Source organism: Serinus canaria, chromosome Z (genome assembly GCF_022539315.1).
Source record: "Serinus canaria isolate serCan28SL12 chromosome Z, serCan2020, whole genome shotgun sequence".
NCBI classification, from domain to species: Eukaryota; Metazoa; Chordata; class Aves; order Passeriformes; family Fringillidae; genus Serinus; species Serinus canaria.
Genome location: NC_066343.1, coordinates 11,759,235 through 11,773,091, shown reverse-complemented (window position 1 = coordinate 11,773,091; position 13,857 = coordinate 11,759,235). Strand labels below are relative to the sequence as shown.

General features: G+C 52.6%; 3 protein-coding genes across 3 annotated transcripts in view; 1 reads left to right on the top strand and 2 right to left on the bottom strand.

Moving 5' to 3' along the window:
- LOC115484910 (zinc finger protein 239-like) overlaps positions 1-1,377 on the bottom strand; it is a gene marked incomplete at its 5' end in the record, with an annotated part of 63,898 nt that extends 62,521 nt beyond the window's left edge. Inside the window, 2 exons of the mRNA XM_050986954.1 lie at positions 709-774; positions 1,304-1,377. Coding sequence (XP_050842911.1) covers positions 709-774; positions 1,304-1,377 — 140 coding nt within the window. The remainder of the gene's footprint in view (positions 1-708; positions 775-1,303) is intronic.
- LOC103825373 (zinc finger protein 771-like) overlaps positions 1-1,420 on the bottom strand; it is an 18,565-nt gene extending 17,145 nt beyond the window's left edge. The window contains exon 1 of the mRNA XM_050986895.1: positions 1,304-1,420. The gene's annotated coding sequence lies outside the window, so the exon portion shown is untranslated. The remainder of the gene's footprint in view (positions 1-1,303) is intronic.
- Positions 1,421-1,444: 24 nt separating this feature from the next.
- Positions 1,445-13,857, top strand: part of LOC115484325 (zinc finger protein 239-like) — an 822,389-nt gene continuing 809,976 nt past the window's right edge. Inside the window, exon 1 of the mRNA XM_050987306.1 lies at positions 1,445-1,521. The gene's annotated coding sequence lies outside the window, so the exon portion shown is untranslated. The remainder of the gene's footprint in view (positions 1,522-13,857) is intronic.

Here is a 13,857-nt window from a genome sequence, read left to right as displayed (position 1 = left end):
GATTTTGCGTGGTTTTATTGGAATTGTGGAGGCATTTAGTGGGATTCTTTGGGGTTAGGGTTTTTTAAGGACTTTTTTGAGTTTTTGTTAGGATTTTGGGAGGTTTTTGTGGGTTTTTTGGGTGTTGCCAAGATTTCTTTGGGTCTCGGGGTGGATTTTGTAGGACTTTTTATGGTTTTGCGGACATTTTTGCAGGGATTTGTGGAGTTTAACTAGGATTTTGGGGGGATTTGTTGAAATTCAATGGATTTTGTGGGCGTTTATCGGGATTCTAGGGTGTTCAACAGGACTTTGTGAGAGTTAATTGGGATGTTGTGGGTTTTATAGGGACTTTTGGGGATTTTAAGGAGATTTTGGTGCCTCTCAGCCCTTCCCCACATCCGAGGATAACTGCAAAGTCCCCCCCAAAATTCCATTAAAAACCTCCAAAATCCCCAAAAAAAACCCTCTGAACACACACAAATCCCACAAAATACCAGTGGAAGCCAACCAAAATTTAAAAACACTCTCGAAAATTTCAATAAATCCCCCCCAAAAAACCCTCCACAACTACAATAAACTCCCCCAAAATCCAAAACCCCACAAATCCACAAACCCCCCCAAATCATGTAACACCCTCCCCCCCCAAAACCCAGTAATTCTCCCCAAAAACCCCCACCAAATCCCCAAAACCCTCCTAAAATCCCCCAAAAATCCCCCCAGACTCACTGGGGCCATCCTGGATCAGGGGGCACCGGCCGGGGGAACAGGAGCCACTTCAGGGGGCCCTCGGAGCTTTTTGGGGAGGGGGCACCATGGGAACCCCTGCTGTGCCCCCTCCCCCCGAAACCCCCAGACCCCGGCTGAGGGTGGGCCTAAGACGCCCCGGGACCCCCAAATCTCCCCAGGACCCCCAGAGCCCCCCAAGGTTTGCCCAGGACCACTCCAGACCCAAAACCACTCCCCAAGACCCCCAAAACCTCCCCAGGACCCTCAGACTCCCCCAGTTTTCCCCAAAATTCACCCCAGACCCACCTGAGACCTCCCCCAAATCCACAAGACTGCCCCAAATCCCCCTCAGACCCTTGCCCAATTCCCCTCAGATCCCCCTAAACCCATCTGAGAACGCTCCAGACCCTCTCAAGCTTTCCCCCAAAGCTCCCGAAAGCCCTCACACCACCAAGCCCCTCAACCCTCATTCCCCCCAAACCCACCGCACACCCCCCGATTTCCCGTCAATGCCCCCAAAAATCCCCCGTTTCTCCTCAAACCCCCTCACAGCCGCCCCAAAGCCCCCCCCCCCCCCAGTTTCCCCCGGCCCCACCTCAGCTTCTCCTCCGCCGCTCTCCCCTCACAATTTCCCGCCTCCGCCGCGTGCGCGGGCTCCCAGCCAATAGCGGCGCGTCCCGCCGAACCGACCAATCACCGCGCTGCACGTCCCAGAACCAACCATTCACAGCGCGGCTCCCCTCAGCAAAGCCCGCCTTCCGGAAGCAGCGCCCCGTTCCCCGCCGCCGCCGGGACCCGCCGGGCTCGGGCCAGGTGCTGGAGGGTCCTGCGGGGGTCTGGGGGGCTTTGGGGAGGGTCCGGGGGTTTGGGTGGGGTCGGGGTCTGGGGAGGGTCCTGGGGCATTGTGGGGGGACCTGGGGGGTGCGGATGGGTCCTAAGAGGGGTCTCGGGGGGGGGGGGACGTGGGAGGTCTGGGGGGTTTGGGGAGGGGCGTAGGAAGGTCTTGGGAGGGTCTGGTGTTGATTCTTGGGAGAGGTCTCTGGGCAGGGTCCTGGGTGGGTTTTGGGAAGGGTCTGGGGGTCTCAGGGGAGATCGTGGGCTGGGCCCGATTGGGGGTCTGGGGGTCTCAGGGGACCTGGGCAAACCCATGGGGCTCTGGGGCTTATGGTTGGGTTCCTGGGAGGGGGTTCCTGGGGGGCCGGAGACTTGGGGGTCCCGGGGGGTCCAGGCCCACCCTGAAACCGGGGTCTGGGGTTTCAGGGGGAGGGGGCACAGCAGGGGTTCCCCCTTCAGTTTTGGGGGTCTCCCATGGTGCCCCCTTCCCAAAAAGCTCCAAGGGCCCCCTGAAGTGGCTCCTGTTCCGTCCAGTGCCCCCTGATCCAGGAAGGCCCCAGTTAGTCTGGAGGGGGTCTGGGGGGATTTGGGGAGCTTTTTTCGGGATTTGGGGAGGGTTTTGGAGGGATTTGGGTGTGGCTTTTTTGGGCTTTGGGGAATTTAATTGGGAGTTTAGCGGGAATTATTGGGGTTTTTGGAGACAATTACTGAGTTTTGGGGTGGTTGTGGATTTGGTGGGTTTTGGAATTTGGGGATTTTATTGGGGTTTTGCTGGGGGGTTGGTTGTTTTGGGGCATTTATTGAAGTTTTTGGGAGTATTTTTTAATTTGAGTGGGTTTCACTGGTGTTTTGTGGGATTCTCTGGGGTTTTGGAAGATCTTATTGTAATTTTGGGGGGATTTTGGGGGACCTTGAGTGGTCTGAGGGGGCTTTGGGGCTTTCCCCAGTTGTGGGGAAGGGCTGAGAGGCACCAAAATCTCCTTAAAAGCCAAGAAAATCCCAATAAAACCCACAAAATCCCAATTAAATCTCACAGAATCACATTAGAACACCCTAGAATCCCAATAAAAGCCCACAAAATCTATTGAAATCCCAACAATCCCAACAAAAATCCCAATTAAATCCCACCAATCCTCCCAAAAATATGCCCAAAACAACAAAAAGTCCTACAAAATCCCCCCAAGACCCAAAGAAATCTTGGCAGCACCCAAAAAACCCCCACAAACCCCCCGCAAATCCGACCAAAGAACAAAAAAAAATCCTCAAAATTCCTGGACCTGGAAAGAATCCTAATAATGCTCCCAAAAATCCAATAAAAAATCCCAAATATCTCAATAAAACCCCCAAAATTCCGGAGACTGTCACTGTCCTGGTTCAGGGCAAGTTGGGAGAGAACCCCTCAAAGGGCTCCTCTAGGAAAGCAGATTCAATCCCCCCTCCCCCCAACCGGTCCGGGAGAAAATACCTCCTTGGAGAAAAGTGGAAAAAAACTGTCCATTAAACAATAAAACTTAAACAGTGTTAAACAATGAAACTCTTTGCTGCTCCAAAAGAGATGCCAAACTCACAAAGTCCCCCCTGGGTTGCAGTTCAGCTCACTCAGTCTCTGCTCAGCCCCTCCGGTGCTGGAAATGCCGCGGGCCAGGCCCGGCCCGGGGGCCTCAGGTGGAGCTGCCGGTGCTCTGCTGGTGTTCAGGACAGAGCAGGCTTGAACAGGGCCAAAGAAAGGGGAAAAAAACCCAGTCCAGGGAACTTCTTTGCCCCAGCTAGCTAAACTAACTAAAACAAAGGAGAGCTCTGTCCCGCTGTCTGTCTGTCTGCAGACAACACAGTCCAGGAGCAGGAATATGGAGGAGTGAGTGCAGTGTCTGAAAACAAACTGCTGCTTCTTCTCTCCCCCTTCACTCCCTGAAACAAGTCTTAAAGGTGCAAAACTTATTATTCAGCAGAAACAGAACAAGGCGATTAGGGATAAAAGCATCACATGGTCAGCCTAGGACATTCTACTCCTTATCCCCATATTGTCAGCTTTCTACTAAAACTAATATAAATTCTAACTCTACAGACACATACATCAGACATCTAATATACAGCTACACACAGACAATGGCAGTAACATTTAGCAAACAGTGATATTTACACATAGGTCTCACCCAACAATCAGATCTCTCTGAGGTACACATTGTGTTCTTCTCTTTGCATTATTTACTATGTGCAACCTGGTCTTTGAGCAAAAACAACCTTACAAATGGGTTTGTCTGTATTCAAGGCAGAATTAATCTAAACTCTCTTCTCTAACAAACTTCTGACATGTCCCACTGGGACTTTGTCTCTATTTATTCTATGCAAAGGCTCAGATTGGGCAGGGCTTACTCGGTTAGTAGAGCCTTGGGTGTTAACTAACCAGGTGGCCTTTGCCAGATGCTGCTCTCAGTTTTTGAAAGATCTTCTACCTAATGCTTTCGAGGTGGTTTTTAACAGTCTGTTGTACTTCTGTACTTTGCTTGCAGCTGGTGCCTGGTAGGGGATATGGTACACTCACTCAATGCTGTGTTCTTTAGCTCAGGTGTTGATAAGGCCGTTCTTGAAATGAGTCTTGTGGTCTGACTCAATCTTTTCAGGGGTACCATGCCTCCACAGGACCTGCTTTTCCAGGCCCAGGATGGTGTTACAGGCAGTGCCATGAGACACAGGGTGGGTTTCCAGCCATCCCGTGGTGGCTTCTGCCATGGTCAGCACGTGGTGCTTGCCTTGGCGTGTCTGGAGCAGTGGGATGTAGTCAATCTGCCAGGCCTCCCCATACCTGTACTTGGACCACTGCCCACCATACCACAGGGGCTTCACTCACTTGGCTGGCTGGATGGCAGCACACATCTCACAGTCATGGATAACCTGAGAAATACTGTCCATGGTTAGATCCACCCCTCGGTCTCGTGCCCACTTATATGTGGCCTCTCTACTCTGAGGGCCTGAGGCATCATGGGCTCATCGAGCAAGGAATAACTCTCCCTTGTGTTTTCCATCTAGGTCTGTCTTGGACACTTATCTTTGCAGCCTGGTCTACCTGCTCTTTGTGTTGGTGCTCCTCGTTGGCTCTGCTCTTGGGGACATGGGCATCTACATGGCAGACCTTCACAGGTAGCTTCTTTACTCTGGTAGCAATGTCTTTCTACTCATCAGCAGCTCAATTTGGTTTTCTTCTATGTTTCTAGTTAGCTTCTTTCCACCTCTCTAATTATCTTCACAGAGCATTGGCTACTATCTATGAATCAGTGTAGAGGTAGAGCTTTGGCTGCTTCTCTCTCTCAGCAATACCTAGGGCCAGTTGAACAGCTTTCAGTTCAGCCAGTTGGCTTGATCTACTTTCTTTTTCAGTGGCCTCTGCAGCCTGTCTTGTGGGGCTCTGTACGGCTGCTTTCCTCTTTTGTTTTATTCTTACAATGCAACAAGGACCATCAGTGCAAAGAGCACAGTGTGTTTCTTCTGCTGGCAGTTGATTGTATGGTGGAGCTTCTTCAGTACGTGTTACTTCTTGTGCTTCTTCATCAGCAAGACTAAAGTTTTTACTTTCTGGCTAGTTTTTTAATTATTTCTAGAATCTCAGGGTGATTCAGTTTTCTAATACGGGCGCGCTGTGTGATCAGAGCTATCCATTTGCTCCATGTAGCACTGGTGGCATGGTGCGTGGAGGGAACTTGTGCTTTGAGCATCTACTCTAGTACTGGTAGTCGGGGTGCCAGGAGGAGTTGTGCTTCAGTGCTTATTACTTCTGAGGCAGCTTGGACTCTTTCATAGGCTGCTAAAATTTCGTTCTCTGTTGGGGTATAGTTGGCTTCAGACCCACTGTAGCTTTGACTCTAAAATTTTAGTGGTCAGCTTCGAGTCTCTTCAGGCACTTTCTGCTAAAGGCTCCTGGACAAACTGTGGTTCTTGGCTGCAGAGCAGAGCACGTTCTTTATTTCTGGTCTCGTCTTGACCGGGCCAAGGGCAACCTCATGAGCGATCTCCTGCTTGATCTGGGTGAAGGCTTGTTGCTGCTCAGGGCTCAGCAAAGTGTTCTTCTTACGAGTGACCAGGTAAAGAGGGCTCACGATCTGATTGTACTCAGCAATGTGCATTCTCCAAAAGCCTATGGCACTTAGGAAAGCTTGTGTTTCTTTCTTGCTGGATGGTGGAGATATAGCTGTGATCTTCCTTAGGCCACGGAAGTCCTTCAGGGAAAAGGACTCCATATTGGCTTCTGATCTTGCACCTGTGGCTTTGACTCCTGATTTTGTGTCAGGAGGCATTGAGAGCCCTTCTCCTGCATCATCATCATCATCCACAGGTCGATTGGTCTTGTCCATGCATTTCCCACTTCTAGTGCTGGTAGCAACAGCCATTGGTTGAGGCTTATTGTCTGGTTTAGCTGCTGGCTTAGGCTCAGGCTCACTCTCTAGCTCGGCTGCTGGCTTTGAGCCTGGGCTGTTGGCTGCAGCCTGACTGACTGGGAAAGCTGCTGATTTATCTCCCTGCCCCCCTGCCTCTCTCTGCTGCCCCACAGTATCTAGCAGTGTGCCATAAGCATAGGCCAAGGCCCAGCTCACTGCAATGATCTTTTTCTCCTTAGGGTCATCCTGGTACTTCTCTTTCAGGTATTCCCCCACCTCAGCTGGGTTCTGAATTTGTTCATGGGGAAAGTCCCAGACCACAGGGTCAGAGAATTCCTTCAGGATTTGGCCCATATTCTCCCATTTCCCACACCACTCAGCATTTTCCACTCCTGGGTCTACTCCTGAGTCAGGGGTCTCATCAGCCCATCTAGAAATCTCAGCCCTCATTCTAGAGAAGCAGCAGACTGTGTAGAGGAAGCTTACCAGACTGAATCCCAGAAAGATGGTCTCTTTAACATTCAGGGGAAACTGAACATTCTCCAGCAGTGATGTAACAGATTCAGAGGAGAAGAAGGAAAGCAAAGGCTGAAAAGCCTCACCCCCTGCTCCTCCTCTAACAAGCTGGATGCATAAGCATAACCATGAACCATTCACACCTGGAGCAGACCCCAGCATGTTTATAAACCTCTTACAAGCCATTACCACCAAGCCCAGCAGGATAGCTATTCTGGTCACTGCCCCTCTGCTGTAAAAGCTACATATTAGGGAGCTTTTACAGCAGAGGGGCAGTGACCAGAATAGCTATCAATACAAGAGCTATTTCTGGATAAGAAAATAAACTGAGGGACCATAGAGGTATTAAGAGCTCAAAAAACCCTAGGGACCAGAAATGCATGCAAGCCTTCACCCCAATAGACATTATGAATTCAAAAAGCATGGCTATTAACTGTTTTATACAGACACAGAGTAATGACAACCAAAATGCACTCAAAACAGGGTTTTCCCACTCTCTCTCTCGAGCCCCATGCATTGGGCACCAAATTTTGTCCTGGTTTATGGCAAATTTGGGAGAGAATCCCCCAAAAAGGGCTTCTCCAAAAGCAAACCCACATGGCCCCTCCCCAGCTGGTTCGGGAAGGATTCCTCAGAGAGAGGTGGAAAGAACCTGTTTATTTGACAAGCACAGCACCCCCAGCACACAAAATGAACAATACCGGATGACACCACTCTTTCACCACTCTGAAAAAGATGACAAATTCAGAAAGTCTCTCCTGGGGTGGTCGCTCTGTTATCAGTCCCTCCAGTGCTGGGGCAGCTGCTGCAGCCACAAGGTGCAAACTCTCTCTCTGTGTTTCCCAGGTCCCAGTCCAGAGCAGGTTCAAATAGGTCCAAACAGGAAAGGAGAAACAGTCCAGGAAGAAATTTGGACTGTTTAACTAAACTAGCTAATAAGCAGAAGCAACAGCAAGCAGAAGCAAAGTAGAAGCATGAGAAAGAAGAAAGCGAAAAGCAGGGCAAAAAGCAAAAATTAGCACACGGTACTGTCTCGTCTCTATGTCTTGCCAGCCGTAGAGGAGCAGGCTGAGAAGAAAGTAAAACAAAACATTCACTCTTCAGAGCCAGTCTTGAAGGCACAGAACATAATATCCAGCATAAACAGCACACACGAATGGGGATACAAGCATCTTAACATCACGTTAGGACACCTCAGCTCACCAGTGATGTCACAGCAGTTATACACCTGGTCAAGAATCCCCCACGGGACACTTTGGTCTCTCCTCCATGGGCACAAAGTACCAAAACCCCCAAGGATAATCTTCCTCCGTGGGCACTGTGGCTCCTTTGAAAGTTCCAGAGCAAACGGTCAAGGCAGTGGCCTGAAGTGTTTTCCCAGCTGGGCCACAACACATCTCGGATGGATCCACATTGTCCCTGGGGAAAGAGATGTGCAGAACCCTTCACTAATGCCCTGGAATGTCAAACAGGAATCACAGCCATGGACAGCTCTCAGGAACCAGTTCACTGTGGATTTTCCTTCCTGGAGAGCCCAAGATGTCTGAATGTCCTCCTGGTGCCTCAGGGCTTGTCAGAGATGCTGGCAGGGTACCAACGCCCCTCCTCCTCACAGGGTACCTCTGTTACCCCAGTTAGCTCAGAGCCTGGGGACAGGTGCCCAGTTGCCCATGTCCCCTGGGATGGGCACATCCTGCTCAGGGCCAGTGCTGGCCTGGGCCCAGAGCCAGGGCCATGACCCAGGTGCTCTGGGAGGGCTCCGTGGCTGCAGGTGTAACAGGATGAGGGACAGGGCAGGGCATATTCCCCTCTGGCAAGTGCTTTGGAGAGGGAGATTGGAGGGGTTTGGCATCTGCAGGGAAAGGAATATCAGGATGTATGGATGTGGGAATTGTCACTCCCCAACCCTCAGCCTTGTCTGCAGGTGGTCAGCATTGCCCAGTGCTCCCCAGGGTCTGCAGTGACTGAGATGCCAATCACCCACCTGATCACATGTCCCTTGTTCCCCTTGCTCTCCCACATGGTGGGTTTGGGGCCGGGCTCAGCTCTGGGGTGTCCCCCAGGGAAAGCTCTGGGAGGGGAGGGGCAGCAAGAGATACGGGAATCTGGCACTGGGGGTATTGGAGGATGGATTGTGTTGGTGTCCTAGGGTGACTGTTATCCCCATTCGTGTGTGTGTAATTTATGCTGGATATTATGTTCTGTGCCTTTAAGACTGGCAGAGTGAGAGTTTTGTTTTGGGCCTCTTATCAGCCACTCGGCGGGACATCCAGATAGCATCAGGACTTAGTGATGCTTTTTGGCTTTTTGCCCTGCTTTTTGCCTTTGCTCTTGCTTCTGCTTCGCTTCTGCTTTGCTTGCTCTTGTTTTTTTTTTCCCCCCGCTTCTCACTAGTTACTTTATTTAGCTAAACAGTCCAAATTCCTTTCTGGACTGTCCCCCCCCTCGTTTGGACCTGCTGACTGCTCCGGACTGGGATTTGGAACACGGAGAGAGAGTTTGCACCTTGTGGCTGCAGCAGCTGCCCCAGCGCCGGAGGGACTGATAACAGCAAACCACCCCCAGGAGAGACTTTCTGAATTTGTCATCTCTTTCAGAGCAGTGGAAGAGTGGTGTCATCCAGTATTGTTCATTGTGTGTGCTGGGGGTGCTGTGCTTGTCAAATAAACAGGTTCTTTCCACCTCTCTCCGAGGAATTCTTCCCGAACCGGTTGGGGGGGAGGGGACCTGTGGGTTTGCTTTTGGAGAAGCCCTTTTTGCCCTAAACCAGGACAAGAATTTATTGGAATTTTATGGAATTAATGGAATCTGTCCTCATTTGGGTTTCAGAAAAATTTATGGGCACCCCGGGTGCCCCTAAATGCAGAAATGGAGACCCCAAAAGAGACGGCCAGAGACCCCCACCCCCTGTGAATGGCGGGAGGACGGAGACCCCCCCGGTGTCCTTCAAGGGTGAGAAGGGTGGAGACCCCCACCGAGCATCCTGCGGGGTGAGAGGGGCAGGGGAGCATCCCCAGAGCCCCTCCAGGCAGCCCTGGGCCCAGAGAGAGCCCCTGAGCATCCCCCAGGCTCCGGGCAATGGAAATCAGAATTTACAGAAATCAAATTTTACAACAGATGGGAAAAAAAAAATCCAATTTTACAAAAATCCAATTTTACAAAAATCAAATGTTACAAGTTGTGGGAAGCTTTGGCTGATATTGACTCCCCCAAGGAGTCCCTTGAGGTGAAAACACGAACAAATCACAAAGCCCAGCCCCCACCCCGGGGCTGTGCCCATCCTTGTCACACCTGGGGGCTGCTGGGGGTCCCCACCCCTGAACTGGGGGACCATCGGGCCCCCCCCTAATTAAGGGAGGCGACAGAAATGAAAAGTGAATTTAGGGAGGGGAACCCCCCGGGCCCCCTCATACCCCCCAGAGGCAGAGGGGACGGACCTGGAGCATCTGGGGGCACCAGGCAAAGGCAAATGGGCAGAAATGAATTCTAACAGCTTGTAATTTGGCTGATAATTTGATTTATAATTTGGCTGGTTGATTATTTGGCTGTTTATCTGGCTGATTGTTAGTTTGGCTGATACTTTAGCTACTTATTTAGCTGCTTTTTGTTCTCTCAAGTAGCACTTGAGATAAAAATGCAAACAAATCCCAATCCCCTGGGCTTGGGAGCATGGGGCAGCCAGAGATTCCATCCCTGTCACACCCAGGGGCTTTCCAAATGATTAATTATTTAATTATTTTATTGTTCTGTGGGTTTAGAGGCACAGGGCCCCCCCAGTCGCTCTCAGTGCCCCCAGTGTGACATGGATGGAGACCCCTCAAGGGCCCCCAGGCTCTGAAATAAATAAAATTCAGTAAAATCAGACAGCCCAAACCAGGCATGGACTGATTATTTATTATAATTTATTATATCATTTATTATTTTATCGTATTTATAATTTATATTAACTATATATACATTATATATATTATTTCTATTAATTAATATTCCTTATATAAAAATGTGAAATATATTATGGATTTTGTTTAATGGCTAATAATAATAAATAATAAGAATTGGGGGCTGAATGTAAGGTCAGGCTTAAAGGTGGGGTTTGGTTTAGGGCTGTGGGTTTAGGAAGGGGCTGCAGTTGGGGCTGGGTTTGAGGTCGGGGTTAACCCTAAGCCAGCCCCACTTTTGGGGGTCCCAGGCCCATGGGGTGGGGTCCCTGGGGGTCTCAGCCCCACTTCTGGTCTGCCTGGGCTCATTTTTTTTTGGGTCCCACTCCCACTTTTGGGGTTCCCGCGCTCATTTCTTGCCCTGCCCCTGAGTGGGTGTGGCAGTGCGGCAACGCCCAATACAGGGCCACGCCCCCTTCCCGAGATTCCCGCCCTTTTCTGCAGCTCTCGCGAGAGTTGGCGGCGCGGGCGGGGCTCCCTCAGAGCAACCGGGCTGGGCCTGGCCGCGCTCCCCTCAGCCCTCCCCGCTCCCTCAATCTCCTGCTCCCCTCAGCCCTCCCCGCTCCCTCCATCTCCTGCTCCCCTCAGCCCTCCCCGCTCCCTCAATCTCCTGATCCCCTCAGCCCTCCCCACTCCCTCCATCTCCTGATCCCCTCAGCCCTCCCCGCTCCCTCAATCTCCTGCTCCCCTCAGCCCTCCCCGCTCCCTCAATCTCCTGCTCCCCTCAGCCCTCCCCGCTCCCTCAATCTCCTGCTCCCCTCAGCCCTCCCCGCTCCCTCAATCTCCTGCTCCCCTCAGCCCTCCCCACTCCCTCAGCCTGTTCCCTCAATCTCCTGATCCCCTCAGCCCTCCCCACTCCCTAAGTCCTCTCCCTAATTCCTTCCCATTCCCTCAGCCCTGTATGCTCCCCTCAGTCCTTTCCCTCAGCTCTCCCCACTCCCCTCAGCCCTTCCCGCTGGGGAATAAAGCCCTGTGCAAGGACCCTTCTGAGAACATGGGCGCCAAAACCCTCCTGCAAGGGCCCTTTTGGGCTCCAAGGCTAATAATAATAATATTAACAACAACTATCCCCAGGATTGAGCACATGGCACGGGGTGGGGTTCACACCTAGGGGGGCAGCTCTGGAATCCCTCAGGAGCTCTTTATTGGGGCTGGGGCAGGTTCTGCCCTTGGGGGCTGAGGTGAAAATGCACAGTGAAATAAACATGGGCAGGAGATATTCCTATTTAATGCCTGTATCAGCAGTGATCAGCTCAAGACAGAGGTTTTGGCAGGTCCGCAGGCCACCACTCCCAGCAGTGATTCAGAAAAGGAGGATTTGCAGATCCGTCCCCTACAGGGCAGAGCCGGGAGTCCTGTCCTCCCAAGGGCAGTGGGGTACACCCAGGGTTCTGTTTGGAGTGCCAGTCCAGCGGGTCCTGGGTCCGGCTGGCATCATTTCTTGTTGGGGCGAGGAGTGACCGAGGTTCTCAGTGTCTCTGCTGGCTTCGGACCTCGGCCCTGCTGTGCAAACACCACCCTGACCTCTCTATTCTGCTTTGGCTCGTCTCTTTTGGGGTATTTTCCAGGATTTGGTGAAGGTTTTGTCCCAATGCAGTCTGGGTTTGGAGATAAATTTGCATGTCTCCTGAGATGCAAATATCCCCCTCTCTCCCCACCGTCCGGGGGGAGGGTTGTCATCCTCCTGGCAGCAGGCTGGGGTGGTACCGAAAAACAAAAATTCTCCACAATAGAGAGTTAAAAGTCGATACTTAAGGATACTCAATAGGTGATTACAACATTTAACTAACAAAGAACTCTTGGCCAGCGATCAAATCCCAGCTCAACCCAAAACTCTGCAGCTCCTTCTCTTAAAAAAAAACAGGTAACTTTTTTACTCATAACAGGATCATACTGCGAGCAGCTCCTGGGCGACTGAGTTACACTGGGATCATACTGGGAGTGAGTGGGAGCAGCGGGATGGCTCCAGCGCTGGGGCTGGGGGTGCGCCTGGGGGGTGAGGGAGGGAGTGGAACCCCCGGCACCGGGACCCTGAATTGCCATTCCTGCCACCGGGACCCCCTGCTCCCCTTATGCTGCATAGGGACCCCCCTGAATCCCCCATTCCCGGACACCAGCACCCCCTGCTCCCCTTTTGCCAGCCATCCCATGGCTCCCAGCCTCCAGACTTCCCGTGTGCCTGACCCTGGGACGCCCTGGGACGCCTTGGACCCCCATTCCTGCCTTTCCCAGCCCCCAGCCCCACCTTTCTGCAGAACCAGAGACCCCCTGAACTTGCCCTTCCCGACCACCCCGGGTGTCCCCACCCTGTTACCCTCCTTTTTTGGGAAACCCTGGACTCCCCTTTCCTGGGCTCAAGGCCCCCCTGGAACTCCCTTCTGCCTCTCCCAGTCCCTGCCCCCCCATTTCTGTGACCCTAAGTCCCCCCTGCACCCCCATTCCTGAGACCCGAGATGCCCTTTTACCCCTTTGCCCGGCACTGAGACCCCTCTGCACTCCCTCATCCAGCACCAACTCAGCCTTTCCCCAGCCCCCACCTCTCCCAGGCCCCTGCCCCATCCTTTTCCCTGACCTGGGACCCCTGGGCCCTCCATTCCTGCATTTCCCAGCCCCCAGCCCCTCCTTTTTCTCACTGAGGAATCCTGGCACCCCTTTCCTGGGCACAGGATTCTCTGGACACCCCATCCCAGCTCTCCCAGTGCCTGCACCCCCTTTCTTTTGCTCTGAGCCTCCTTCCCAGCTCTGCCAGCCGTTCATGTCCCCCCTTTCCTTGGCCTGTTGACTGCCATGGATCCCAAAACTCTCACTTTCTGCCCCCCAGCTCTCCCAAATCTTGGTGTCCCCCCAGTTCTGCACTCCCTGCAGTGCCTGGAAGTGGCGCTGTCGGAGCCCAGCCCGGGGGTCCCCCAGTCCTTGATTGGGGGGACATGGACGGGACCCCTGGGAGACATATACATCAGGAGGCTCTGGAGCACAAAGGTGGGTGTGGGAGGAGGAGGGGAGTTCCTGTGGGAGTGTGGGATTCAGGAATGGGAGACTTGGGAATGCAGAAATTCCCATGGAATTTCCATGGCCGGATCTCACTCTCATCCCAGTCAGGTGAGAATTCCATGGATGGGTCTCCCCCCAAGCCATTGCCATGAGAATTCCATGGGGAAATTATTTGAACTGATGACCAATGCAATGCCAGCAGTGCAATGAGACGTAATCCCTGCTGGGATTCCCTGGGACATGGATGCCAATCCTTTGCCCAGGCCTGCTCTGCTGTGTCCGTGGCAGCACCAGGGGAGTGTCCTGTCCCTGCCCTGAGCCCAGCACGAGCCTTTCCTTGGCTGTTCTGTGCCCTGCCCGGGGCAGGAGGGCACTGCTGGGGTGGCTTTGGTGGCCCCGGGCACCTGGCCGGGCTACAGCTGCTGCAGAGGCCCCTGGGGAATGTTCCAGAGCAAAGCTTACAGCAAACAGCAGTTCCTGGAGGGGATTCTGCCCCTGGG